Raw genomic sequence first — 25,311 nt, 5'->3', positions numbered from 1 at the left:
GGGGTTTCCAAATCATGGTTTATAATACCAGCTCTTTTCTAATAAACTAGTTAATCAGATTATAATGACATTAACACTTTGTTTGTGAGTGAGGTTTTGGAGAAAAGGAAATGAACCGAATGATTTTAGAAAACCTTCTCTTTGTTTGAGAGTTGGACGAAAGAAAGGGGAAAGTTTTAGATTTCGTTAATTCATACCCCCAAGAAAGAGGATTTCCTTCCTTTTCCCTTCCATCACTGCTCCCCCTTCGTAACCCTATGATTCCTCTCCTTCTCTTCCTATCATAAGTCTCAAACAAAGCCTATCGAGCACCTCTAACTCAAATTGCAATGGTTATGGTTAGAATAAAACTCCCATGATGACTAATCCATAATGAAAATTATCTAGAAACACATAATTTAGTTCACTTCCACCGACATAAACCACTTTTGTTCTCATTGTTTTATAAAGCATCGATTCTTCATGTTCACGCGAAAGACCGTAGCCTTTGTTGGGCTTTCTCATTTTGTCAAAGTTGGAATATCCTTTAGACCTTTAGTATGTTTTGTTAATCATTATGCCTCCAAGGATCAGGTTATGATCTATAAATCACTTTACCAGATCAAAACAAAGAAAAATATGTCTAGTGGTCACCTAAATCCAGAGAAATACAAAAAAAATCACGAGTTCAATTCTTGAAAGAGACAGTCATGCACCTCGATTAGTTGATTACCCATAGCATGAAAGGATATCATTTGTAATACAAAAAAACTCCTCCAAATCTGAACATGAGGAAATTCCTGGTGCAACATTACTGAAAATTACAATGCAACGGTGCAAATTAATATGTACATAAATTTTACAGTATCTCTAAGTAGCACATCCATCTAAAATGGGATACTAACCACAATGGATCAGTTAGGATAAATAGCTTTCTATGAGCTTGACTGTTGCTAGTGCTACAGATAAATAAGGATGAAACACCATGTTCATGTTTATAGTAGTTAGATTATAAGCCTATATAATTGATGCTAAAGGTGCAGGCCAGGATTGTAATGTTGGAACGGCCATGAGATAGGTTCTGGGCCACATGGTGCAGGGAGTGCAATGAATGTAGGAACTTTTTCACCAGGCATCAACACTAGTACACCTGTCCCATAAATCTAAGTTGAACAAGAATAGAAAGCAGTAGCTTTTATTAGCATTCAAGTAAAAGTATCAGAAGTTCATAGATTTATGTCTAGATTTTGGTGAACAGAGGATGAGTTAGCATACAAAGTAGTGGAAAGTGGAAACTATTGACTATGTTTGCATATAAAGTGACTCTTACACAAAAAATGTGTATTACAGTAAAAGGTAAAATAAGATAGTAATTCAAGAAAAAACATCTGCAAACAATTTAAACAGTGCAAGTTAGAGTATTAGACTATTCTCATTAAGTAAAACTTTGATCTGGTGGGTATCATTATATATATATGTGTGTGTGTGTTGTACATGTGCTAAAGCATTGCCTTCAAAGGCAATAAAGAGTTGGCAATTACTAAAGGCAAATTAATTGATCGGAGAAGTAACATGTTAGTACAACCATCATGTTACCAAACTGAACAATTTTATAAGTGAAATTGGATCTTTAATTGAACAGAAAGTGGATCAGATGCTATGTTGATCAAACATTGTAATGCAATCATCTGGGAGATGGGTGAATGTTTACTGCGCACCAAAACTGATGGCTAGAAACCTTAATCCTTTATATGAAGCTTATAAAACTATAATCAAGAGTATGAGGGCTTATTAGAGTACATTTAATCACGACCAACAGTCCAAGAGCTTTCCCTACCAGAACATAAATTGGAGTGTTAATTTGCCCAATTTTAGAGCGGATTTGGTCTTGGATGGCACATCTAAATGCAGTGTAGCTGTGCCTAAATTAACAAGGAGTAGTTAATCAAAAATAAAGAGGGTGGATTTGGTGCAATTTAAGTCTGAGGCAATCTTTAAAACAATTTCTACTACTGCAGGGATAAGGCTGCATACCCCACCTAAATGAGAGCCTTGTGCACTGGGCTGCCTATTTTTAGTTAATCAAAAAAAATTCTCAATAAAAGATTAAATTATGTTAAGAAGTTTGGTCCACTTTTTTTGCTTCTCTGTCATGGCATTTGATAGAAAAACACATGCTACTAACATATGTGAGTCTCCATAAGTCAAACAAACCAGTAATAACAGACAAAGTTATCATAGCTAGACTAGTGTCTCCACATGAAGCTTTTGTTCACAACTAAGCATTCAAAAGCAGTGTTAGAAAGTTGGATAATAAACTATTCATGATATCTTGTTTTATGAAAATGTTTGGAACCTAAAACTAAAAAGTACTGAATTCAAACATGATTTTCGGAGTAAAAATCATTTCACTTTTGTAGTTACATTTGCCATGTAAAAAAAGTAAACATCCTTTTCAGGTTGACTATAAGACAAGGCAAGAAATTCTACTACAGGATGATCTGCAAGATTTCAACAAAACATATAGTTAAGTCCATGGGACTAAAATTATGAAAACATTTTTTAACATCAAAGCAGGGGCGTTCCTTTTTATTTATTGATGTATTTTTCAAATAACAATGCTTGATGGTACACGAAATTTGGAAATTTTTTAAGAAACATTTTTATCGGACTAGTTAGGCTCTGTCACACACTTTCCCTACACTATTTCCGCTTCTTTATATTTTTTTCTTAAAGTAATTACTTGTGTGATCTGCAAGAGTGTAACAATATAGCACATGCACAATCAAAGTTATGGGAAATAAATTCGTAGGTAAAATATAGATCACTATTTATTTTGTAACAGCATGCTAGGAAAATGAAAGTAAAATCATATTCACCATGATGATTATTCAGCTGCATTTGATGTAATAATTTTAAGCAAAGAAAGGTTACTGCACCTTGGGTGATGGATTCTCAAACTTCCCTACAAAATCCACTTGATCTTCAAGATCCACTGGAGTTTGATCTCTGGATTCATTTGATCTTTGCTTAAAAAACCTCTCAAAGATAGCCAGAAGAAGAAACATTGAGATGAGAATGGCAGTGGCAACAAACCCAAAAGACACAGCATTCACTGAGTCATCAAAATGCTTCAAATGCTCTTGTCTCTGGGTACTAAATGGTGCCACCATTGGAGGTGTGGTTTCAACACCCATCACAACATAAACTTTGCAGCACTACTCGTTTGTTGCACTAGTACCTTCCTTTATTTCTCATAATAATCAAATTAAGACAGAGAGAGAAACCAAGTTACTTCTGTTTCCCCTTATAAGACCACACATTGTTGAAGGAATTAAAATTTCAAAGAGAAAATAAAATTTCTTGTCACTAGTGAGAGTGTGACGGTTGTCAAATCCTATAAGCCCTTAGGCTGCATGTTGAGTTACGATGTCTAATATAGGAGTCAACTGTAGGGGACAGAGAATTATTAGACCGAGGGACATGACAAATGTGGAACAGCAACTCTGACTCTCATTGTGTTAGAGGGAGCAACAATGTTTCATGTTTAAGGGGATTTATTTATTACTTTGTCACTTAGATTATTCCCTTATTATATATGAACCTAATAAAATGTGCGTTTTAAATGTATATAATAAGATGCAGAAGTGGCTGCATTACGTTACTGTAAATAAGTTTTAAGTATCAACTCTTTTTACACCACTGAAAATGCTTTAGTGTTATGTATTTTCATGAGCAGGGCATAAAGCTCTGTTATTTACTAACCCCTACTTATAATGAAAGCTTCTTGCGTCACATAAAAAACTGACTTCATTAAAAAAAATTAAAATAACATAATCTGAAGTTTTGGAATGAGCCTTTATGTTTTTAAAGGGTTATAAAATACATATGTAGATAAATAGTGAAAATCATGTCATCATTAGTATTGGCCAATGTCCCAAGCACAGCAAGAACCTCGTCATCATTGTGAGTGTGAAGAGTTTTTGAAATAATGGACCTTGATAATCTGAAATGAAAAAAGTGGTACTACTGAAAGTGTTAGTTCACGTGCTGTGGAAACCTCAGAGCCATGTGGCAGGGTGTTTTTCCAACCATGAGGAATGACGTGGTAGTGTTGGGTTCGTTGCCTATATCACATTATATCTATGAACAAGATTTCACGGGCTATGGTCCCTACCAACTAGGGCTACAGGTAGCACTGTTGGAACTTTTCATTTGTACCTAGAGAAATTTTTTAAATCCAAAAATGTTTTTTTAAACCCCATTTATTTTTATTATTGCCACTCGACCAAATGTTTTATTTCTTGTTTCTGTAGCATGCCAATTGCCAATTTATCTAATCATAACTATTTGGATTCTGAGGCATGTGAAGGGATTTTCAAGTCAATGCTTATTTATACCCATGCAAATAAAGGTGACTCTTAGGTGATTGTTTACTGAGATGTTGATTGAGTTAGGTGCCTTACTGGTAGATGTTATACTCAGGATCTTGTGTGTTTGTTGGAAGTAATATTGTCTCTTGGAGAAGTAAGATTATAGTTACATCTTTTTGTTTTTGTACATATTCTCTAATATTTTTGGATAATGAATTAATTCCTTTCAAATATAATCTTAGTTGCAAGTAAGCTTGTATGAGACTTGGCATTGTGCTTTCTGATAGTATTGTCACCAATTACCCAAAGGACCAGCTAGGAATTATATTATTACTAGGTCCTTAGAGATTCTCAAATTTATTAAGTTTATTTGTGACAAGTTGGGAACATATAAATTGTATGCTCCAACTTAAGGGGAGTATTAATATATACTAGAATAATTTATTAGTTTATTTACTGTCTAGCCCAATAGGCTCATGACGAATTTCTTATTGCTTGTATGTACACAATGTACTCTCCGTCTCTTATGCAGTAATGTATAGATGCATACATTCTCCACAGTTTGTAGAAAATCAAAATTATAGTTTCATTTTATCTTATTTCTCACTTCTTTTAATTATTTCTTTAATGTCACTTGTGTGTCTACCACTATGAATAAAATACATCATTTTAAACTTTTCATTAGTACTTATTATAAGGTGACTCCTATCCTCCTTACTATTTGACTTTTGACTATTCATAATGGGACAGGGAAATAATATTATTCTCTTTAGCTTTTTCTTTCCTGAACTGATGAGAAGAGATATAACTTGAAAATTCCTTATTTCAATGGGGAGAGATATGATTCGAAATTACTTTGAATGCAAACCCAAATCACAACTTGGAGTGCAGAACAAGTTACTTTGAGGGGAGAGTAAGTGAGTGCCTCTTGTCCAAAGTCTATAAATACAACTCTCTAGGTGAAAGCAAAATGAACCAAACACTAGAACACCTTAATTAGAGAGTGAAGAAGGCACATTTCCATCAAAATGTGATATGAGAAATCTTAATAACATACTAGAAAGATATTATACTAGTGAGAGTGTGAGACATGTAAAAATATGTTGTCATAGTGAGATAATTGAGAGACATTATTATCCTTATAATATCCATTATGATCTTACTTTTTTGTAGTTGATATTTCTTGTAAACTAAGTCATATATATGGTTATTTACCTATCAAGTGGATGTGGTTTAAATTTCCACGTTAAAACTTATGGTGAAGTTATTCTTCTCCATATTCTCTTAATCTATATATTTACTACCCAATTATTATTTGTCTGAGACTCTGAGCATTGCTTCGACCAAAAGAGGCAAAATCGATTATATTTTCCCAAACACCTTTGGTTAAGTGAGGACAGTCATCTTAAGAGATGTCAAGCTGGTCACTTGTAGCTAGACAAAGGCTTTATAAGGGTCATATCAACCAAGTTATGTCTTGTTTACACCAACACTATTTAGCCATGGTGATCTGGGCGGAGTTTGGGCCACATACTCATAACTATATCAAAAATGTTATTTTACAACTGACATGTATAATTTATAAATCTTCACATATAAAAAAATGAAAAGTAATTAAGTGAGATAAAGATATGATTTAATTTATTATAAGAGAAATTACAACATTTTAGTTTTACATATAACACTTGGTCAATGTAGGAATGTTGGGACTATTTTGTTTGGGATCAGTGGGTGGGGATTCCTTTGCCGAGATGGGGATAAGAAGAAAATATCCAAAAAGATAATTTGGGGACGAGGTGGGGATTATGTTTTCGCTAAGCAAGGTCCTTATCTCCTGAATACATCATTAGAAATTTATTATGTATAAAAATATATATTAAATAGGTAAGATTATTTTTCCATTATTATATTATTAATTTAATTAGAATAATTTAGCTTGTTATATTAGTCTTGATGTTTTGTTGTTGTTTTACTTTGAATATGTTAGTTGAGTTGCATTCTTCTAATTTCAACTTGAAAGTTTGAGTTGGATTGAGTTTACTAATTAGTTTTTAACCTAATGTTTAAAACATATTAGTTTCTATATTTTATTAGGTTATACTTATTTTTTTCTAATTTGAAAAAAAATGTGGAACATGTGGGACTTAGAAAATGAGGATTGAGAGAAAAATTCTCCCAAAAACAAAATTGTGGATGGGGAGGCCCAGTTGCCATCCCTATCTCCATCCAATAATACATAATAGTTGATAAGACTAATGCAAGTCTTCCATTAAAACATTGAGGCATGACCAAAGTGGTTGATCACTTGGAGCAGTAAAACATTGACAGAACTAACCTCCTTATATTACTGTCAATAATTTCAACATGAATAATGAAAACATATGGGTTATGGACAAAAAAAGTATTTATTATGTAATAATAAACATGAATAATAATTGATCCATAATAAAATATTAATAGTCTAAAAAATCTAGCTAGTTTGAGAGCTTGCTGGTCCATTTTCAAAAGGTGGCTGGCTCACAATTTATTGGAGGGAAAGAGTGATAAGCTGTTTCTGGTCCCTGGCCTTAAGTACTGTAGTCCCCATAAATTTTCGTCCTCACATTATGGAAAAATCTTTTTTTTTTTTCTCTTTCTCTCTCTCCACTTATAAATGATAACTTCATTTCTTGTGGTCTATATCTATTGTATTTGTACCATTCATCCATGAATCTACTGCATCAATATCAGGTTTGTTGAGAGTTGAGCCTTTTGAATACAACGGGACATATATAAAGCTCAACTCTAGAACAATAATAATGGGATATATCTTCTCATCAATTAGTGGAGTTCCTTTTGTTTCTTCTCTGGGTATTTCTCTAACTAAAGCACTTCCGTATGCTGCAGCACTAGCCGTGTTTAATGGAACAGATTCTCAGCCCTAACAATAGTAGCAGCAGCAATGGAAATGACCATAGTGGAAATGATATCATTAACTGGTTTGAAGATGTATCCAAGAATGCTGGTTCTGTTCAAACTCAGATGCTAAGCCAGATTTTGAAGCAAAACTTTGGGGTGGAATATCTCAAGAAATGGTTAGGGGACTACAATATCCAAGAGATGGATGCATGTGCATTGGAATCCCTTTTCACTTCTGTGGTTCCCCTTTCCACACATGCAGATTTTGAGCCATTTATCCAAAGGATCGCTGATGGGGACACGAGTCCTTTACTCACTCAACAACCCATAACCACTCTTTCCTTAAGGTACGTATCACCTTTATATGTGTTATTATTTCTCTTTAGCTTTTTTGACCTTTAGGGAATACATAGTTTGAGATTCATTATACTACAGTGCTGAGTTTTCTTTTTACTGTCATGCTAACATTTATAGGAATCAGTATGTAGAATATTAGTCTACGGGCTGTAGCCTAGGTAGTCATGCAAAGAGCCTTATATGGCTTGAGAGTTTTGCGATCTCAAGTTGGAATCTTGAAGATCTCCTTGTGGTGGTTTCTTAGTGCCTTATTGTCTGTTCTTTTTGTTAGGGGAGCATCTTATAATTGTAAGTACTCAATACATGGTAATGTAAATACTCTATCACCATAATAAAAAAAAGAAGTAAAACATTAAACACAGACCATATAAGGCTCTCAACTTTATTCTTGATTATATATATATATATGTGTGTATGCTTAATCCATGGTTGTTCATGTAAGTCTCCACTCTCCACAAGGTCTATAGCTATGTGCAAGTACAAATTAACTAATAATAGCAATGTAAAGGTAATTAACTATTACAGTCTTTTCATGCAAGTTGATTGTTTCATTGAAATATGTGCTATGGATTTATTTCTCATTTTGTTTTTTATTTTAGTATAAAGTTTCTTTTGCCCTTGTGTTATGGAAGGATCTCCTGCCACTTTCTTATATACTATTTTTCTTTTATGCTATTATGGTGGTGATTTTGCAGTTCTGGAACCACAGACGGAAGGCAGAAGTTTTTACCCTTTACCCGGCATAGTGCACAAACCACGCTTCAAATTTTCACTTTATCCGCGGCCTATATATCAAGGTGAACCTCTCAATATCTTGTATGGTTTTAAATTTCTATATGATATTAATGGTTGACTAGTCAGTAGTTACTGTTAGATATTTTATTGGTAGGATGTTGAAAAGGAAAAAAGGGGTGCTAGTCTGCTAGATATACTATAATATATATTTTTTGGTTTGTTTCTAGTATAAGTGTTTCAAATTTCATGTTGTTGGAGCTGTTGAATTATTTTTCCTTGTGGTTTTATTCCAGTTGAGAAAATTGTTCTCAATCCATCTTTATCTTCCAATAAACTTCTTTTTGCTATAATTTTTTTTGTATTCAGAAAGGTTTATAATTAAAACTTTAGCAAGAGAGAAAGTGATTATGTTTCAATAAAATTTTAGCTAAATCAAACATGTACTATAGATATGATTATTTTTTTTGTATGGTGGTTTTCATCATAACTTTCACTGTTAATTCACAGGGTATATCCCATAAGGGAAGGAGGTAGAATTCTTGAATTCATATACGGCAGTAATAGGTTCAAAACAAAAGGAGGTTTAACAGTAGGAACAGCCACAACACACTACTATACAAGTGAAGAGTTCAAAATCAAACAAGAGAAAACAAAGACATTTACTTGCAGCCCTGATGAAGTGATTTCTGGTGGAGACTATAAACAAACCACATACTGCCACCTACTTCTAGGCCTCTTCTTCTCTGAACAAGTAGAGTTTATAACCTCAGCTTTTGTCTACAGCATGGTGCAAGCATTTCACAGTTTTGAAGAAGTTTGGAGAGAAATATGTAGTGACATTAGAAATGGCACCCTTAGTTCAAGAATCAAATCACCCAAAATGAGAAATGCTGTTTTGAATATAATATCTCCAAATTCACATTTAGCTTCAAAGTTAGAAGTTGCTTGTTACGAGTTAGAAGTGGTGGATTGGTTTGGTTTGATTCCAAAGCTTTGGCCAAATGCTAAGTACTTGTATTCAATAATGACAGGTTCAATGCAACCTTACTTGGAAAAAGTTAGGCATTATGCAAATGGGTTGCCTTTGATTAGTGCTGGATATGGTTCAACTGAGAGTTGGATAGGGTTAAATGTGGATCCTAGTTTACCTCCAGAGAAGGTTACATTTACTGTGGTACCTACCTTTTCTTACTTTGAGTTTATACCACTTTATAGACATCAACAAGGTTGCACTTCAGATGCTGATGATTTCATGGAAGAAAAGCCAATTCCACTGTCCCAGATTAAAGTTGGACAAGATTACGAATTAGTCCTCACCACTTTCACGGGTAATTAATGTTTCTTTTCTTGGTATAAATGCTTATTTTCTTTAACATAATTTTGCTTAGTTTTATGATTTATATTTATATACTTGAATTAGCTGCATGTTTTGACCTTTTCCTTTTAAGTAATAAAGACCAAAAGCAATTTCTTTTAGCAACCCAACCTGTAAACTATTCATGATCAATTAGGCCAGCTAAATTTGGCATGTTTTGCTCACATAAAATAGCGCCTAGCTAGTGTAGAACATTGGTTCAACAAGGATTCTAAGCCATGCTAAATGCTTTGTTGCGAAAAGACCAGGATCCCAGTCATTAATCTGAGCGAATTTTGTAGACAGAATTTCCTTGCATTTATCGAGATACAGTGTCTTCTCTTCATTTTAAAAAACCAAAAGAAATTCTTTAACTCCCATTGGTATAATCTTGAAAGGATCTATGTCGTCATTGAAGTGAAATAAGTCACAGACATGATCCATGTTTTAAAATGACTTGATACACGAGTAACTACAGTATTATGAAGCCAAGCCCGGTCTTATTTTGAACTATTTTCCATTCAGCCTTTTCTTTTTCCTCCTCATACTGCTCCTTGTTGAAATTTGTGTCCTTTCAAAATGATGCCTTCAGAATAATTCTCGTATCTTATGAAACCGAACTTCAATCTCCAGTTGTGTCTTAGAAATTGTGCCAAGTAAACGTCAAGATTGTAGTCATTGAAACATTATATTATAGAAATATTTGTGTAAAGACGTGTGAATGTAGAGACAACCAATAAACTTTTGACAATACATTAAAATTTTAATTTTAATTAATAAAAGAGTAAATTACAGTACATCCTCTGATTTTTAGTGAAATTACACAAACTATCCCTCACTTTTTTACACCTACACAAACCTTCCCTAAGTTGTATACTTTCATTACACCGACCACTCTTGCATGAGAAATAAGTATTATCTTTTAAACAAAAAAAATGTGATTATTGCAATTAAGTTAAACAAAACATGATGTATTGTGGAGAAAATACACTTATTTCTTATGCAGTGGTATAAAAATCAGGAAAGGTTTGTGTAGGTATAGAAAAGTGAAGGGTGGTTTGTGTAATTTCACTAAAACCCAGAAGGTGTTAGTGTAATTTAATCTTAATAAAATTAGTCATAAATGATAACACCAAAAAACATAAATATAGTTATCTCTAACTATGAGGTATTTTTTTTTTTTGTCTATCAATGAAGATGGTGATTGGTGGTTTCCTTGCCATCTCTGCCTTTCCTGAAATGTATACTAATCATGTGTGTAATTTCTAAGTGATAATAACTTAGCTTCTTTCTGATGCTGCTAGTTCATAACTTGGTTTAGTTATGTGTCTAGTACTTGACCACACAGACAACCCACGTTTCATCTATTGTCAAGTCATATGATTTGTTGGCTTTTCCATACTTTCATTAATGTTGTCATGTACCTGTCATTCTAGTTTTTCTATAATGAAACACATGGCCTGCTCCCTAATTGTGATTTCAAAATTTCTAACCCTAGAAATCAAATTCAAAATATAAATTTTAGTATTCATCTCAATTTTAGTTGGCCACCAACTTATCTAAAAAGTCAAATGGGCCAACATGACATTGAAGATGCACCCAGATGACATTCCACATATATGTTATGTTTGTACCAAGAGATTTAGTTGAATGAAAATATATTTGAGGAACTAAGTTGGTGGTTCCCAAATCTTTTAAGAACAAAATAATATTTTACTCTTCTTATTTATATTATTGATATTTTAGATGCTAGGAAGTATTTGTTTTAACTCTTAATATTTTTTTATAAAATCTAAACTACTTCAATCCATCCATTGTTGTTAAGTATATACCATCCCTACTTGGGGTAATTGGAATTCTTTCTTCTTGAACATATATTATTATTTTACTTTCAGGACTGTACAGGTACAGGTTAGGAGATGTGGTGGAAGTGACTGGTTTTCACAATGGGACCCCAAAGTTGAACTTTGTATGCAGAAGAAAGCTAATCCTGACAGTAAATATAGACAAGAACACAGAGAGGGACCTTCAACTAGTGGTAGAGAAAGGGTCAAAGCTTCTGAGAAAAGCCAAAGCTGAGTTAGTTGATTTCACAAGCTATGCAGATATCTCAGCCCAACCAGGACACTATGTAATTTATTGGGAGATAAAAGGAGAGGTAGAGGATAAGGTACTCCATGCTTGTTGCAGTGAAATGGATATTTCTTTTGCTGACCATGGTTATGTGGTGTCTAGGAAAACTAATTCTATAGGGGCCCTTGAACTTTGCATTGTGGAGAAAGGAACCTTCAAGAAGATTTTGGATAACTTCATTGCAAATGGAGCTGCATTGAGCCAATTCAAGACCCCTAGGTGCACTAATAATCATGACATACTCAGAATTCTTAACACATGCATCATTAAAAAGTTTCTCAGCACAGCTTACACTTCAAATCAACCATCAAACATATGAATAAGCATTAATGATTTTCTTTCAGAGTTTCAAAATTTTGTGTTGTTTTCTTTTAATATATTTGTAGCAATTTTTTTATTTGTTGCTGAAAACTGTGCAACACTGTGGTAGTACTGATTACTGTATTATTCTAACGTGCTTTCCTTTAATCAGAACTAATGTCCACTATAGCTAATTTAGTCAACATTATTTATTATTCTAGACTCAAATTTGACGCGTACCTTTTATGGATTTTTTTATAACATTGAAAATTTCAATTCGTACATTAGAAAATTGTGCAAATAACTCACGGTCCTAATTTCAATCCTAAGAGCCAGCTATAATGTGTTTTTGCTTGTTATTTGTCAAGCTTCTTAAATCATTTGGAAAAATGCATCTCATTTTCTATCATTTTTCTTTTCATTTAACATGAGGGTAAGGAAGAGGGAAGCAAGTCTTCTCCAAAAAAATGTGATAGTTCATTTTCTAACAAAAATCTCATGTTCCAAAAAAAGTATGTCTTTATATTCCTACCTAATTAAATTTCAATAAGTAATATAAAAATATTAGTTTATGTTTCCATAATTTTTCTTTTTAATTGAGTACCACTTAGGTGAAAACACTATTAGGGACAAAAAATAACATGAGGATAGTTGATCTTTATTACTTAATCTACCACTTGTTACGATTGGTTAAAAAATTATTTAAATATTAAAGTTTTAACTTAAATAAAAAAAATTCAACCAAACTAAGGGAAAAGTAGAAAGAATGGATAAAATAATGGGGGACATGAAAGAAAGGAGAGAAAAGATAAGAGATGATGTTTCATTCCATAAAATTCTGTCGCTAAAACTGAATTCTATCACCACATAATTATAACATATTTAATAAAAAGAACCATGTGACAGAGTCCTAAATATTCGTTGAATCAAATTTTGAATTTGAACTCATCACTAATTAGGATGAGAAGTGTAAGAGACGGGTCCAAATAAGGCGGGTGAAGATATGGACGGATTCAGGTTGAAAAAGTATAAAATGATAAACATATATTTTTTATCAAATCTTTAAGCACAATCAAAATTATCAAATCTGCATATAAATTCAACTAAAACTTACATCCACATATATCAGTATATAATCTGCAAACCGTAAATTACATTCTTCAAACTAAAAACTATTACAATCATGTGACTGAAAATTATAGAAGATATCGAAAATTTCAGAACAATTTAATCTATTAAGTGTAACCTAAACTGAAGTGTTCTTGTAAATGATAAAAAACACATGAGAACTGAAATGACAAAAACATATTAATACTCAAAAGTTCACACAAAAATGAATATAATAACTAGCTATTAAGTGAAAAATGAAACTTAAATTGGAATTCATACAAAGTACACAAAAACTAAAAATTAACTGATTTTCTTAAGCATCACAGTGTCCTTCACTCTCGTCATAGCAATCCTTAACTATCCACAAGAATTAAACAATGAAAAAATGGTAAGGAAAAAGGATCATATGATAATGGGTGTCGATATATTGTGTGATATTGTAAGTATTTGAGTTATATGGGATGAATATGATAGATATTGATTTGTACTTATTCAACTATTTTTGATATATAACTAGAAGAGATGGGTCGGCTGGCCTGGACATAGACCTGAACCCATATTTTTTAACATCGAGTCTGTCCTTTTTAATCGGGTATGTCCTTATTTATTTATTTATTCGGACGGGTCAGACTCATCCTCAAATCATCGATTAAAACGGATCTATGGGTTGGTAGAGGTCATGCTCACCCCTATATGTGATACATGTTTTACATATATCAGTTGAAAATTAATTATTAAAATATGTGAGACATGTTTTCTTGTGGTTAATCATTTTTCTTAAACAATCAATTAATTGAGCCCCTCTCATTAGTTTCGCTCCCTATTTTTCATTTTTTTCAAAATCATGAAGCATTTCCCCACTTATAATAACTGTAAGATTAATTTTGAAGTTCAAGCATTTGCTTGCCTCAGCTATATCTACTGCTGTACATAGAGAGATATTTCAAATCTTCAGATAAAGTTCATTAATACAAATCAATTCGGGAAATAAATCACAACTTCTGGTTTATTGTCTCCAATAAATAATTTTGTATAGTTGGGTTATGAGAGCTCAAACATTCTTTTGCCCCTCTTATTATGTTTTGGTTTAAAATTCAACACAATGATATTCTATGTCCATACCCTTTAATGTATCAAAATGTACCTATTTTATAATTTTATCTCTACAGTTTTGTTTGGAGATTGTATTCAGAATGTTTCTCTCTAAATCACATACTTCTATTTGTATCATTGACCATCAGTTCCAACTTCAACCTCACCTTTTGTATTGTTGATCACATAATTGCATCAAAAAATTCAACGCAGAAAAATTCTTACAGCCTCCTTTTCGCCAATTTCCAACATGCAAGTGGATGAACTGCTATATTTTTGGCCTATGGTAATAATGCCTATACTTTTAATCTCCATTGAATTTTTCTCTTATTCTCACTCAAACTTTGTGACATCATAATTGCTAGCTAATGTTGTTTTTGCATGAAGATATTCTTCACATGCCTCATTTTTCCAAGTAATGCATAAATGTTACTTTAAGTTTTTAAAATTCCTTTTTTAATGAAGTGTCAACTTTTTATTGGAACGGGACAGGAAATGGGACAGGAATGGGACAGGTGATCTGTGTCCCATTTTTATCATTCTTTTTGTTTTGTTTGTCATTTTTTCATGTCAGTCACCTTTTTCCCTCTCTCCATGTGCAAGTATTTTGGATTTTTTGGAGGCAATATATTTTGAAAAGCTAGCTCTTTAAGTATCAACCAAGTACTTGATTTTCAACTTGACAACTCCTCATTCATCTCCCCCAAATCATAAATAAGTGAAAGCGAAAGTTCCACTGCGATTTGTCCAGACAAATTATGAAAAGTACTGAGATATGGCCGCAGATTATGACAATTCTTTCATATTCATTATCTTAAGATAATTCCAGGGAGATATCATGAATGAAAGTAATTCGTTCAAGGCTTGTAGGCTGCTACTTAAACTTTCTAAAGAAGATAAAACGTGGGTATCTGACAAAGTGGTCCAACCCTAGGAACATGACTATATATGCATTTAGTGGTAGTTCCATGGGACCAGGAAAATGTTGTTTTTGTTTTCAGTTTTAAAGGTAAAATTGTCTTCTCATCCTAAATAAAAGGATACAAATATCACTTTATTTTATTTTTTACACTAATTTTAGTCTGAATCGTATTTTTGCTTTTCCATTGTAGTCTTGAAACGGAGTAATATTCTAGACAATAATGATCACTATTCACTAGCAACTAGTATGAGTTTTGGTTTTTCCTCTGAACCGGTCCCTGTAAAAAGATTCTTGATTTCCCGCACGTTTTTTTTACCGGTACAATATATATCAATCTGCATCCTCTCTGATTTCTTTTATTTATTGGTTAATATTTTAGATGAATAATATTGACGTGGTTATGATCTATTTAGGTTTATGTGTTTCACATAAGCATGTTTTTTTATACTATTGACGTGACATTTCTTAGTCACACTGACATTTTTCATTAAAAACTAAGAATGAAACCAAATATAAAACCTTGAAAAATATAAGGACAAAAACAAAAACAAAAACAAACTTATGGACTAAAATCAAAATCTATACATTTGATGGAACCAAAATCATATTCAATCTAGAATTAATATCTACGTTGTATGTAGAGATATTTAATTTTTTGACCCTCCTATTTTAGCTATTTATTTAGCAAAAATCTTTTGCAAATTCCTTCTTGTTTGGATCTGGTTGTTTAATAGTTAGTGTGGGAGCGCAACATCAAATAGAAATTTCAATTCATTCTATTGGGTAATGATTTTACCTTTTTATTATAATTTTTTATTTAATATCTACTAGTAAAAGTACATTTTTTTAGAGCGGATCGAAATTTTAATTTATTTAAGTATGCTTTAATTAATTTTAAATAATCTATTTTTTGTGATAAAACCAAAACAATTTATAATATAGAGTGAATTACAGTGACACCCCCTGAGATTACCCAAAGGACCAGCTAGGAATTATATTATTACTAGGTCCTTAGAGATTCTCAAATTTATTAAGTTTATTTGTGACAAGTTGGGAACATATAAATTGTATGCTCCAACTTAAGGGGAGTATTAATATATACTAGAATAATTTATTAGTTTATTTACTGTCTAGCCCAATAGGCTCATGACGAATTTCTTATTGCTTGTATGTACACAATGTACTCTCCGTCTCTTATGCAGTAATGTATAGATGCATACATTCTCCACAGTTTGTAGAAAATCAAAATTATAGTTTCATTTTATCTTATTTCTCACTTCTTTTAATTATTTCTTTAATGTCACTTGTGTGTCTACCACTATGAATAAAATACATCATTTTAAACTTTTCATTAGTACTTATTATAAGGTGACTCCTATCCTCCTTACTATTTGACTTTTGACTATTCATAATGGGACAGGGAAATAATATTATTCTCTTTAGCTTTTTCTTTCCTGAACTGATGAGAAGAGATATAACTTGAAAATTCCTTATTTCAATGGGGAGAGATATGATTCGAAATTACTTTGAATGCAAACCCAAATCACAACTTGGAGTGCAGAACAAGTTACTTTGAGGGGAGAGTAAGTGAGTGCCTCTTGTCCAAAGTCTATAAATACAACTCTCTAGGTGAAAGCAAAATGAACCAAACACTAGAACACCTTAATTAGAGAGTGAAGAAGGCACATTTCCATCAAAATGTGATATGAGAAATCTTAATAACATACTAGAAAGATATTATACTAGTGAGAGTGTGAGACATGTAAAAATATGTTGTCATAGTGAGATAATTGAGAGACATTATTATCCTTATAATATCCATTATGATCTTACTTTTTTGTAGTTGATATTTCTTGTAAACTAAGTCATATATATGGTTATTTACCTATCAAGTGGATGTGGTTTAAATTTCCACGTTAAAACTTATGGTGAAGTTATTCTTCTCCATATTCTCTTAATCTATATATTTACTACCCAATTATTATTTGTCTGAGACTCTGAGCATTGCTTCGACCAAAAGAGGCAAAATCGATTATATTTTCCCAAACACCTTTGGTTAAGTGAGGACAGTCATCTTAAGAGATGTCAAGCTGGTCACTTGTAGCTAGACAAAGGCTTTATAAGGGTCATATCAACCAAGTTATGTCTTGTTTACACCAACACTATTTAGCCATGGTGATCTGGGCGGAGTTTGGGCCACATACTCATAACTATATCAAAAATGTTATTTTACAACTGACATGTATAATTTATAAATCTTCACATATAAAAAAATGAAAAGTAATTAAGTGAGATAAAGATATGATTTAATTTATTATAAGAGAAATTACAACATTTTAGTTTTACATATAACACTTGGTCAATGTAGGAATGTTGGGACTATTTTGTTTGGGATCAGTGGGTGGGGATTCCTTTGCCGAGATGGGGATAAGAAGAAAATATCCAAAAAGATAATTTGGGGACGAGGTGGGGATTATGTTTTCGCTAAGCAAGGTCCTTATCTCCTGAATACATCATTAGAAATTTATTATGTATAAAAATATATATTAAATAGGTAAGATTATTTTTCCATTATTATATTATTAATTTAATTAGAATAATTTAGCTTGTTATATTAGTCTTGATGTTTTGTTGTTGTTTTACTTTGAATATGTTAGTTGAGTTGCATTCTTCTAATTTCAACTTGAAAGTTTGAGTTGGATTGAGTTTACTAATTAGTTTTTAACCTAATGTTTAAAACATATTAGTTTCTATATTTTATTAGGTTATACTTATTTTTTTCTAATTTGAAAAAAAATGTGGAACATGTGGGACTTAGAAAATGAGGATTGAGAGAAAAATTCTCCCAAAAACAAAATTGTGGATGGGGAGGCCCAGTTGCCATCCCTATCTCCATCCAATAATACATAATAGTTGATAAGACTAATGCAAGTCTTCCATTAAAACATTGAGGCATGACCAAAGTGGTTGATCACTTGGAGCAGTAAAACATTGACAGAACTAACCTCCTTATATTACTGTCAATAATTTCAACATGAATAATGAAAACATATGGGTTATGGACAAAAAAAGTATTTATTATGTAATAATAAACATGAATAATAATTGATCCATAATAAAATATTAATAGTCTAAAAAATCTAGCTAGTTTGAGAGCTTGCTGGTCCATTTTCAAAAGGTGGCTGGCTCACAATTTATTGGAGGGAAAGAGTGATAAGCTGTTTCTGGTCCCTGGCCTTAAGTACTGTAGTCCCCATAAATTTTCGTCCTCACATTATGGAAAAATCTTTTTTTTTTTTCTCTTTCTCTCTCTCCACTTATAAATGATAACTTCATTTCTTGTGGTCTATATCTATTGTATTTGTACCATTCATCCATGAATCTACTGCATCAATATCAGGTTTGTTGAGAGTTGAGCCTTTTGAATACAACGGGACATATATAAAGCTCAACTCTAGAACAATAATAATGGGATATATCTTCTCATCAATTAGTGGAGTTCCTTTTGTTTCTTCTCTGGGTATTTCTCTAACTAAAGCACTTCCGTATGCTGCAGCACTAGCCGTGTTTAATGGAACAGATTCTCAGCCCTAACAATAGTAGCAGCAGCAATGGAAATGACCATAGTGGAAATGATATCATTAACTGGTTTGAAGATGTATCCAAGAATGCTGGTTCTGTTCAAACTCAGATGCTAAGCCAGATTTTGAAGCAAAACTTTGGGGTGGAATATCTCAAGAAATGGTTAGGGGACTACAATATCCAAGAGATGGATGCATGTGCATTGGAATCCCTTTTCACTTCTGTGGTTCCCCTTTCCACACATGCAGATTTTGAGCCATTTATCCAAAGGATCGCTGATGGGGACACGAGTCCTTTACTCACTCAACAACCCATAACCACTCTTTCCTTAAGGTACGTATCACCTTTATATGTGTTATTATTTCTCTTTAGCTTTTTTGACCTTTAGGGAATACATAGTTTGAGATTCATTATACTACAGTGCTGAGTTTTCTTTTTACTGTCATGCTAACATTTATAGGAATCAGTATGTAGAATATTAGTCTACGGGCTGTAGCCTAGGTAGTCATGCAAAGAGCCTTATATGGCTTGAGAGTTTTGCGATCTCAAGTTGGAATCTTGAAGATCTCCTTGTGGTGGTTTCTTAGTGCCTTATTGTCTGTTCTTTTTGTTAGGGGAGCATCTTATAATTGTAAGTACTCAATACATGGTAATGTAAATACTCTATCACCATAATAAAAAAAAGAAGTAAAACATTAAACACAGACCATATAAGGCTCTCAACTTTATTCTTGATTATATATATATATATGTGTGTATGCTTAATCCATGGTTGTTCATGTAAGTCTCCACTCTCCACAAGGTCTATAGCTATGTGCAAGTACAAATTAACTAATAATAGCAATGTAAAGGTAATTAACTATTACAGTCTTTTCATGCAAGTTGATTGTTTCATTGAAATATGTGCTATGGATTTATTTCTCATTTTGTTTTTTATTTTAGTATAAAGTTTCTTTTGCCCTTGTGTTATGGAAGGATCTCCTGCCACTTTCTTATATACTATTTTTCTTTTATGCTATTATGGTGGTGATTTTGCAGTTCTGGAACCACAGACGGAAGGCAGAAGTTTTTACCCTTTACCCGGCATAGTGCACAAACCACGCTTCAAATTTTCACTTTATCCGCGGCCTATATATCAAGGTGAACCTCTCAATATCTTGTATGGTTTTAAATTTCTATATGATATTAATGGTTGACTAGTCAGTAGTTACTGTTAGATATTTTATTGGTAGGATGTTGAAAAGGAAAAAAGGGGTGCTAGTCTGCTAGATATACTATAATATATATTTTTTGGTTTGTTTCTAGTATAAGTGTTTCAAATTTCATGTTGTTGGAGCTGTTGAATTATTTTTCCTTGTGGTTTTATTCCAGTTGAGAAAATTGTTCTCAATCCATCTTTATCTTCCAATAAACTTCTTTTTGCTATAATTTTTTTTGTATTCAGAAAGGTTTATAATTAAAACTTTAGCAAGAGAGAAAGTGATTATGTTTCAATAAAATTTTAGCTAAATCAAACATGTACTATAGATATGATTATTTTTTTTGTATGGTGGTTTTCATCATAACTTTCACTGTTAATTCACAGGGTATATCCCATAAGGGAAGGAGGTAGAATTCTTGAATTCATATACGGCAGTAATAGGTTCAAAACAAAAGGAGGTTTAACAGTAGGAACAGCCACAACACACTACTATACAAGTGAAGAGTTCAAAATCAAACAAGAGAAAACAAAGACATTTACTTGCAGCCCTGATGAAGTGATTTCTGGTGGAGACTATAAACAAACCACATACTGCCACCTACTTCTAGGCCTCTTCTTCTCTGAACAAGTAGAGTTTATAACCTCAGCTTTTGTCTACAGCATGGTGCAAGCATTTCACAGTTTTGAAGAAGTTTGGAGAGAAATATGTAGTGACATTAGAAATGGCACCCTTAGTTCAAGAATCAAATCACCCAAAATGAGAAATGCTGTTTTGAATATAATATCTCCAAATTCACATTTAGCTTCAAAGTTAGAAGTTGCTTGTTACGAGTTAGAAGTGGTGGATTGGTTTGGTTTGATTCCAAAGCTTTGGCCAAATGCTAAGTACTTGTATTCAATAATGACAGGTTCAATGCAACCTTACTTGGAAAAAGTTAGGCATTATGCAAATGGGTTGCCTTTGATTAGTGCTGGATATGGTTCAACTGAGAGTTGGATAGGGTTAAATGTGGATCCTAGTTTACCTCCAGAGAAGGTTACATTTACTGTGGTACCTACCTTTTCTTACTTTGAGTTTATACCACTTTATAGACATCAACAAGGTTGCACTTCAGATGCTGATGATTTCATGGAAGAAAAGCCAATTCCACTGTCCCAGATTAAAGTTGGACAAGATTACGAATTAGTCCTCACCACTTTCACGGGTAATTAATGTTTCTTTTCTTGGTATAAATGCTTATTTTCTTTAACATAATTTTGCTTAGTTTTATGATTTATATTTATATACTTGAATTAGCTGCATGTTTTGACCTTTTCCTTTTAAGTAATAAAGACCAAAAGCAATTTCTTTTAGCAACCCAACCTGTAAACTATTCATGATCAATTAGGCCAGCTAAATTTGGCATGTTTTGCTCACATAAAATAGCGCCTAGCTAGTGTAGAACATTGGTTCAACAAGGATTCTAAGCCATGCTAAATGCTTTGTTGCGAAAAGACCAGGATCCCAGTCATTAATCTGAGCGAATTTTGTAGACAGAATTTCCTTGCATTTATCGAGATACAGTGTCTTCTCTTCATTTTAAAAAACCAAAAGAAATTCTTTAACTCCCATTGGTATAATCTTGAAAGGATCTATGTCGTCATTGAAGTGAAATAAGTCACAGACATGATCCATGTTTTAAAATGACTTGATACACGAGTAACTACAGTATTATGAAGCCAAGCCCGGTCTTATTTTGAACTATTTTCCATTCAGCCTTTTCTTTTTCCTCCTCATACTGCTCCTTGTTGAAATTTGTGTCCTTTCAAAATGATGCCTTCAGAATAATTCTCGTATCTTATGAAACCGAACTTCAATCTCCAGTTGTGTCTTAGAAATTGTGCCAAGTAAACGTCAAGATTGTAGTCATTGAAACATTATATTATAGAAATATTTGTGTAAAGACGTGTGAATGTAGAGACAACCAATAAACTTTTGACAATACATTAAAATTTTAATTTTAATTAATAAAAGAGTAAATTACAGTACATCCTCTGATTTTTAGTGAAATTACACAAACTATCCCTCACTTTTTTACACCTACACAAACCTTCCCTAAGTTGTATACTTTCATTACACCGACCACTCTTGCATGAGAAATAAGTATTATCTTTTAAACAAAAAAAATGTGATTATTGCAATTAAGTTAAACAAAACATGATGTATTGTGGAGAAAATACACTTATTTCTTATGCAGTGGTATAAAAATCAGGAAAGGTTTGTGTAGGTATAGAAAAGTGAAGGGTGGTTTGTGTAATTTCACTAAAACCCAGAAGGTGTTAGTGTAATTTAATCTTAATAAAATTAGTCATAAATGATAACACCAAAAAACATAAATATAGTTATCTCTAACTATGAGGTATTTTTTTTTTTTGTCTATCAATGAAGATGGTGATTGGTGGTTTCCTTGCCATCTCTGCCTTTCCTGAAATGTATACTAATCATGTGTGTAATTTCTAAGTGATAATAACTTAGCTTCTTTCTGATGCTGCTAGTTCATAACTTGGTTTAGTTATGTGTCTAGTACTTGACCACACAGACAACCCACGTTTCATCTATTGTCAAGTCATATGATTTGTTGGCTTTTCCATACTTTCATTAATGTTGTCATGTACCTGTCATTCTAGTTTTTCTATAATGAAACACATGGCCTGCTCCCTAATTGTGATTTCAAAATTTCTAACCCTAGAAATCAAATTCAAAATATAAATTTTAGTATTCATCTCAATTTTAGTTGGCCACCAACTTATCTAAAAAGTCAAATGGGCCAACATGACATTGAAGATGCACCCAGATGACATTCCACATATATGTTATGTTTGTACCAAGAGATTTAGTTGAATGAAAATATATTTGAGGAACTAAGTTGGTGGTTCCCAAATCTTTTAAGAACAAAATAATATTTTACTCTTCTTATTTATATTATTGATATTTTAGATGCTAGGAAGTATTTGTTTTAACTCTTAATATTTTTTTATAAAATCTAAACTACTTCAATCCATCCATTGTTGTTAAGTATATACCATCCCTACTTGGGGTAATTGGAATTCTTTCTTCTTGAACATATATTATTATTTTACTTTCAGGACTGTACAGGTACAGGTTAGGAGATGTGGTGGAAGTGACTGGTTTTCACAATGGGACCCCAAAGTTGAACTTTGTATGCAGAAGAAAGCTAATCCTGACAGTAAATATAGACAAGAACACAGAGAGGGACCTTCAACTAGTGGTAGAGAAAGGGTCAAAGCTTCTGAGAAAAGCCAAAGCTGAGTTAGTTGATTTCACAAGCTATGCAGATATCTCAGCCCAACCAGGACACTATGTAATTTATTGGGAGATAAAAGGAGAGGTAGAGGATAAGGTACTCCATGCTTGTTGCAGTGAAATGGATATTTCTTTTGCTGACCATGGTTATGTGGTGTCTAGGAAAACTAATTCTATAGGGGCCCTTGAACTTTGCATTGTGGAGAAAGGAACCTTCAAGAAGATTTTGGATAACTTCATTGCAAATGGAGCTGCATTGAGCCAATTCAAGACCCCTAGGTGCACTAATAATCATGACATACTCAGAATTCTTAACACATGCATCATTAAAAAGTTTCTCAGCACAGCTTACACTTCAAATCAACCATCAAACATATGAATAAGCATTAATGATTTTCTTTCAGAGTTTCAAAATTTTGTGTTGTTTTCTTTTAATATATTTGTAGCAATTTTTTTATTTGTTGCTGAAAACTGTGCAACACTGTGGTAGTACTGATTACTGTATTATTCTAACGTGCTTTCCTTTAATCAGAACTAATGTCCACTATAGCTAATTTAGTCAACATTATTTATTATTCTAGACTCAAATTTGACGCGTACCTTTTATGGATTTTTTTATAACATTGAAAATTTCAATTCGTACATTAGAAAATTGTGCAAATAACTCACGGTCCTAATTTCAATCCTAAGAGCCAGCTATAATGTGTTTTTGCTTGTTATTTGTCAAGCTTCTTAAATCATTTGGAAAAATGCATCTCATTTTCTATCATTTTTCTTTTCATTTAACATGAGGGTAAGGAAGAGGGAAGCAAGTCTTCTCCAAAAAAATGTGATAGTTCATTTTCTAACAAAAATCTCATGTTCCAAAAAAAGTATGTCTTTATATTCCTACCTAATTAAATTTCAATAAGTAATATAAAAATATTAGTTTATGTTTCCATAATTTTTCTTTTTAATTGAGTACCACTTAGGTGAAAACACTATTAGGGACAAAAAATAACATGAGGATAGTTGATCTTTATTACTTAATCTACCACTTGTTACGATTGGTTAAAAAATTATTTAAATATTAAAGTTTTAACTTAAATAAAAAAAATTCAACCAAACTAAGGGAAAAGTAGAAAGAATGGATAAAATAATGGGGGACATGAAAGAAAGGAGAGAAAAGATAAGAGATGATGTTTCATTCCATAAAATTCTGTCGCTAAAACTGAATTCTATCACCACATAATTATAACATATTTAATAAAAAGAACCATGTGACAGAGTCCTAAATATTCGTTGAATCAAATTTTGAATTTGAACTCATCACTAATTAGGATGAGAAGTGTAAGAGACGGGTCCAAATAAGGCGGGTGAAGATATGGACGGATTCAGGTTGAAAAAGTATAAAATGATAAACATATATTTTTTATCAAATCTTTAAGCACAATCAAAATTATCAAATCTGCATATAAATTCAACTAAAACTTACATCCACATATATCAGTATATAATCTGCAAACCGTAAATTACATTCTTCAAACTAAAAACTATTACAATCATGTGACTGAAAATTATAGAAGATATCGAAAATTTCAGAACAATTTAATCTATTAAGTGTAACCTAAACTGAAGTGTTCTTGTAAATGATAAAAAACACATGAGAACTGAAATGACAAAAACATATTAATACTCAAAAGTTCACACAAAAATGAATATAATAACTAGCTATTAAGTGAAAAATGAAACTTAAATTGGAATTCATACAAAGTACACAAAAACTAAAAATTAACTGATTTTCTTAAGCATCACAGTGTCCTTCACTCTCGTCATAGCAATCCTTAACTATCCACAAGAATTAAACAATGAAAAAATGGTAAGGAAAAAGGATCATATGATAATGGGTGTCGATATATTGTGTGATATTGTAAGTATTTGAGTTATATGGGATGAATATGATAGATATTGATTTGTACTTATTCAACTATT

General features: G+C 32.3%; 3 protein-coding genes across 7 annotated transcripts; 2 read left to right on the top strand and 1 right to left on the bottom strand.

Moving 5' to 3' along the window:
* LOC109354099 (uncharacterized protein At5g65660-like) lies at nucleotides 775–3,484 on the bottom strand. Its single transcript, XM_019596456.1, has 2 exons — nucleotides 2,919–3,484; nucleotides 775–1,142 (listed from the first exon to the last, which is right to left on the bottom strand). Exons 1-2 carry the CDS (start codon nucleotides 3,174–3,176, stop codon nucleotides 1,011–1,013), a joined length of 390 nt encoding a protein of 129 aa, XP_019452001.1. The 5' UTR covers nucleotides 3,177–3,484; the 3' UTR covers nucleotides 775–1,010.
* Nucleotides 7,007–12,276, top strand: LOC109355188 (jasmonic acid-amido synthetase JAR1-like). 3 transcript variants are annotated; one of them, XM_019598185.1, is made up of 6 exons: nucleotides 7,044–7,082; nucleotides 7,263–7,279; nucleotides 7,310–7,597; nucleotides 8,303–8,404; nucleotides 8,850–9,670; nucleotides 11,592–12,276. In XM_019598185.1, exons 1-6 carry the CDS (start codon nucleotides 7,059–7,061, stop codon nucleotides 12,146–12,148), a joined length of 1,809 nt encoding a protein of 602 aa, XP_019453730.1. In that variant the 5' UTR covers nucleotides 7,044–7,058; the 3' UTR covers nucleotides 12,149–12,276. The 3 variants fall into 3 exon arrangements, with proteins under 3 accessions (XP_019453729.1, XP_019453730.1, XP_019453728.1); XM_019598184.1 differs by having other exon boundaries at nucleotides 7,007–7,215; nucleotides 7,254–7,597; XM_019598183.1 differs by having other exon boundaries at nucleotides 7,263–7,597.
* LOC109355187 (jasmonic acid-amido synthetase JAR1-like) lies at nucleotides 18,573–23,847 on the top strand. Of its 3 annotated transcripts, XM_019598182.1 has the most exons (6): nucleotides 18,615–18,653; nucleotides 18,834–18,850; nucleotides 18,881–19,168; nucleotides 19,874–19,975; nucleotides 20,421–21,241; nucleotides 23,163–23,847. In XM_019598182.1, the coding sequence occupies exons 1-6, from the start codon at nucleotides 18,630–18,632 to the stop codon at nucleotides 23,717–23,719; spliced, it is 1,809 nt and encodes a 602-aa protein (XP_019453727.1). In that variant the 5' UTR covers nucleotides 18,615–18,629; the 3' UTR covers nucleotides 23,720–23,847. The 3 variants fall into 3 exon arrangements, with proteins under 3 accessions (XP_019453726.1, XP_019453727.1, XP_019453725.1); XM_019598181.1 differs by having other exon boundaries at nucleotides 18,573–18,786; nucleotides 18,825–19,168; XM_019598180.1 differs by having other exon boundaries at nucleotides 18,834–19,168.

This window comes from Lupinus angustifolius, chromosome LG08 (assembly GCF_001865875.1).
Source record: "Lupinus angustifolius cultivar Tanjil chromosome LG08, LupAngTanjil_v1.0, whole genome shotgun sequence".
Lineage (NCBI taxonomy): Eukaryota > Viridiplantae > Streptophyta > Magnoliopsida > Fabales > Fabaceae > Lupinus > Lupinus angustifolius.
The sequence above is the reverse complement of the archived record's forward strand: the minus strand, read 5'-3'. Positions and strand labels throughout refer to the sequence as shown.

Bases quoted from the DNA above. Each gene is read 5' to 3' on its own strand.
- LOC109354099 (XM_019596456.1), bottom strand. From the start codon at position 3,176: ATGGGTGTTGAAACCACACCTCCAATGGTGGCACCATTTAGTACCCAG. The intron at 1,143-2,918 runs GTGCAGTAACCT...TGTTCAACTTAG, and splicing joins TTGAGAATCCATCACCCAAG to ATTTATGGGACAGGTGTACT.
- LOC109355188 (XM_019598183.1), top strand. From the start codon at position 7,059: ATGAATCTACTGCATCAATATCAG. The intron at 7,598-8,302 runs GTACGTATCACC...GTGATTTTGCAG, and splicing joins ATAACCACTCTTTCCTTAAG to TTCTGGAACCACAGACGGAA. The intron at 9,671-11,591 runs GTAATTAATGTT...TTTTACTTTCAG, and splicing joins AGTCCTCACCACTTTCACGG to GACTGTACAGGTACAGGTTA.
- LOC109355187 (XM_019598180.1), top strand. From the start codon at position 18,630: ATGAATCTACTGCATCAATATCAG. The intron at 18,654-18,833 runs GTTTGTTGAGAG...TTAATGGAACAG, and splicing joins ATCTACTGCATCAATATCAG to ATTCTCAGCCCTAACAATAG. The intron at 19,169-19,873 runs GTACGTATCACC...GTGATTTTGCAG, and splicing joins ATAACCACTCTTTCCTTAAG to TTCTGGAACCACAGACGGAA.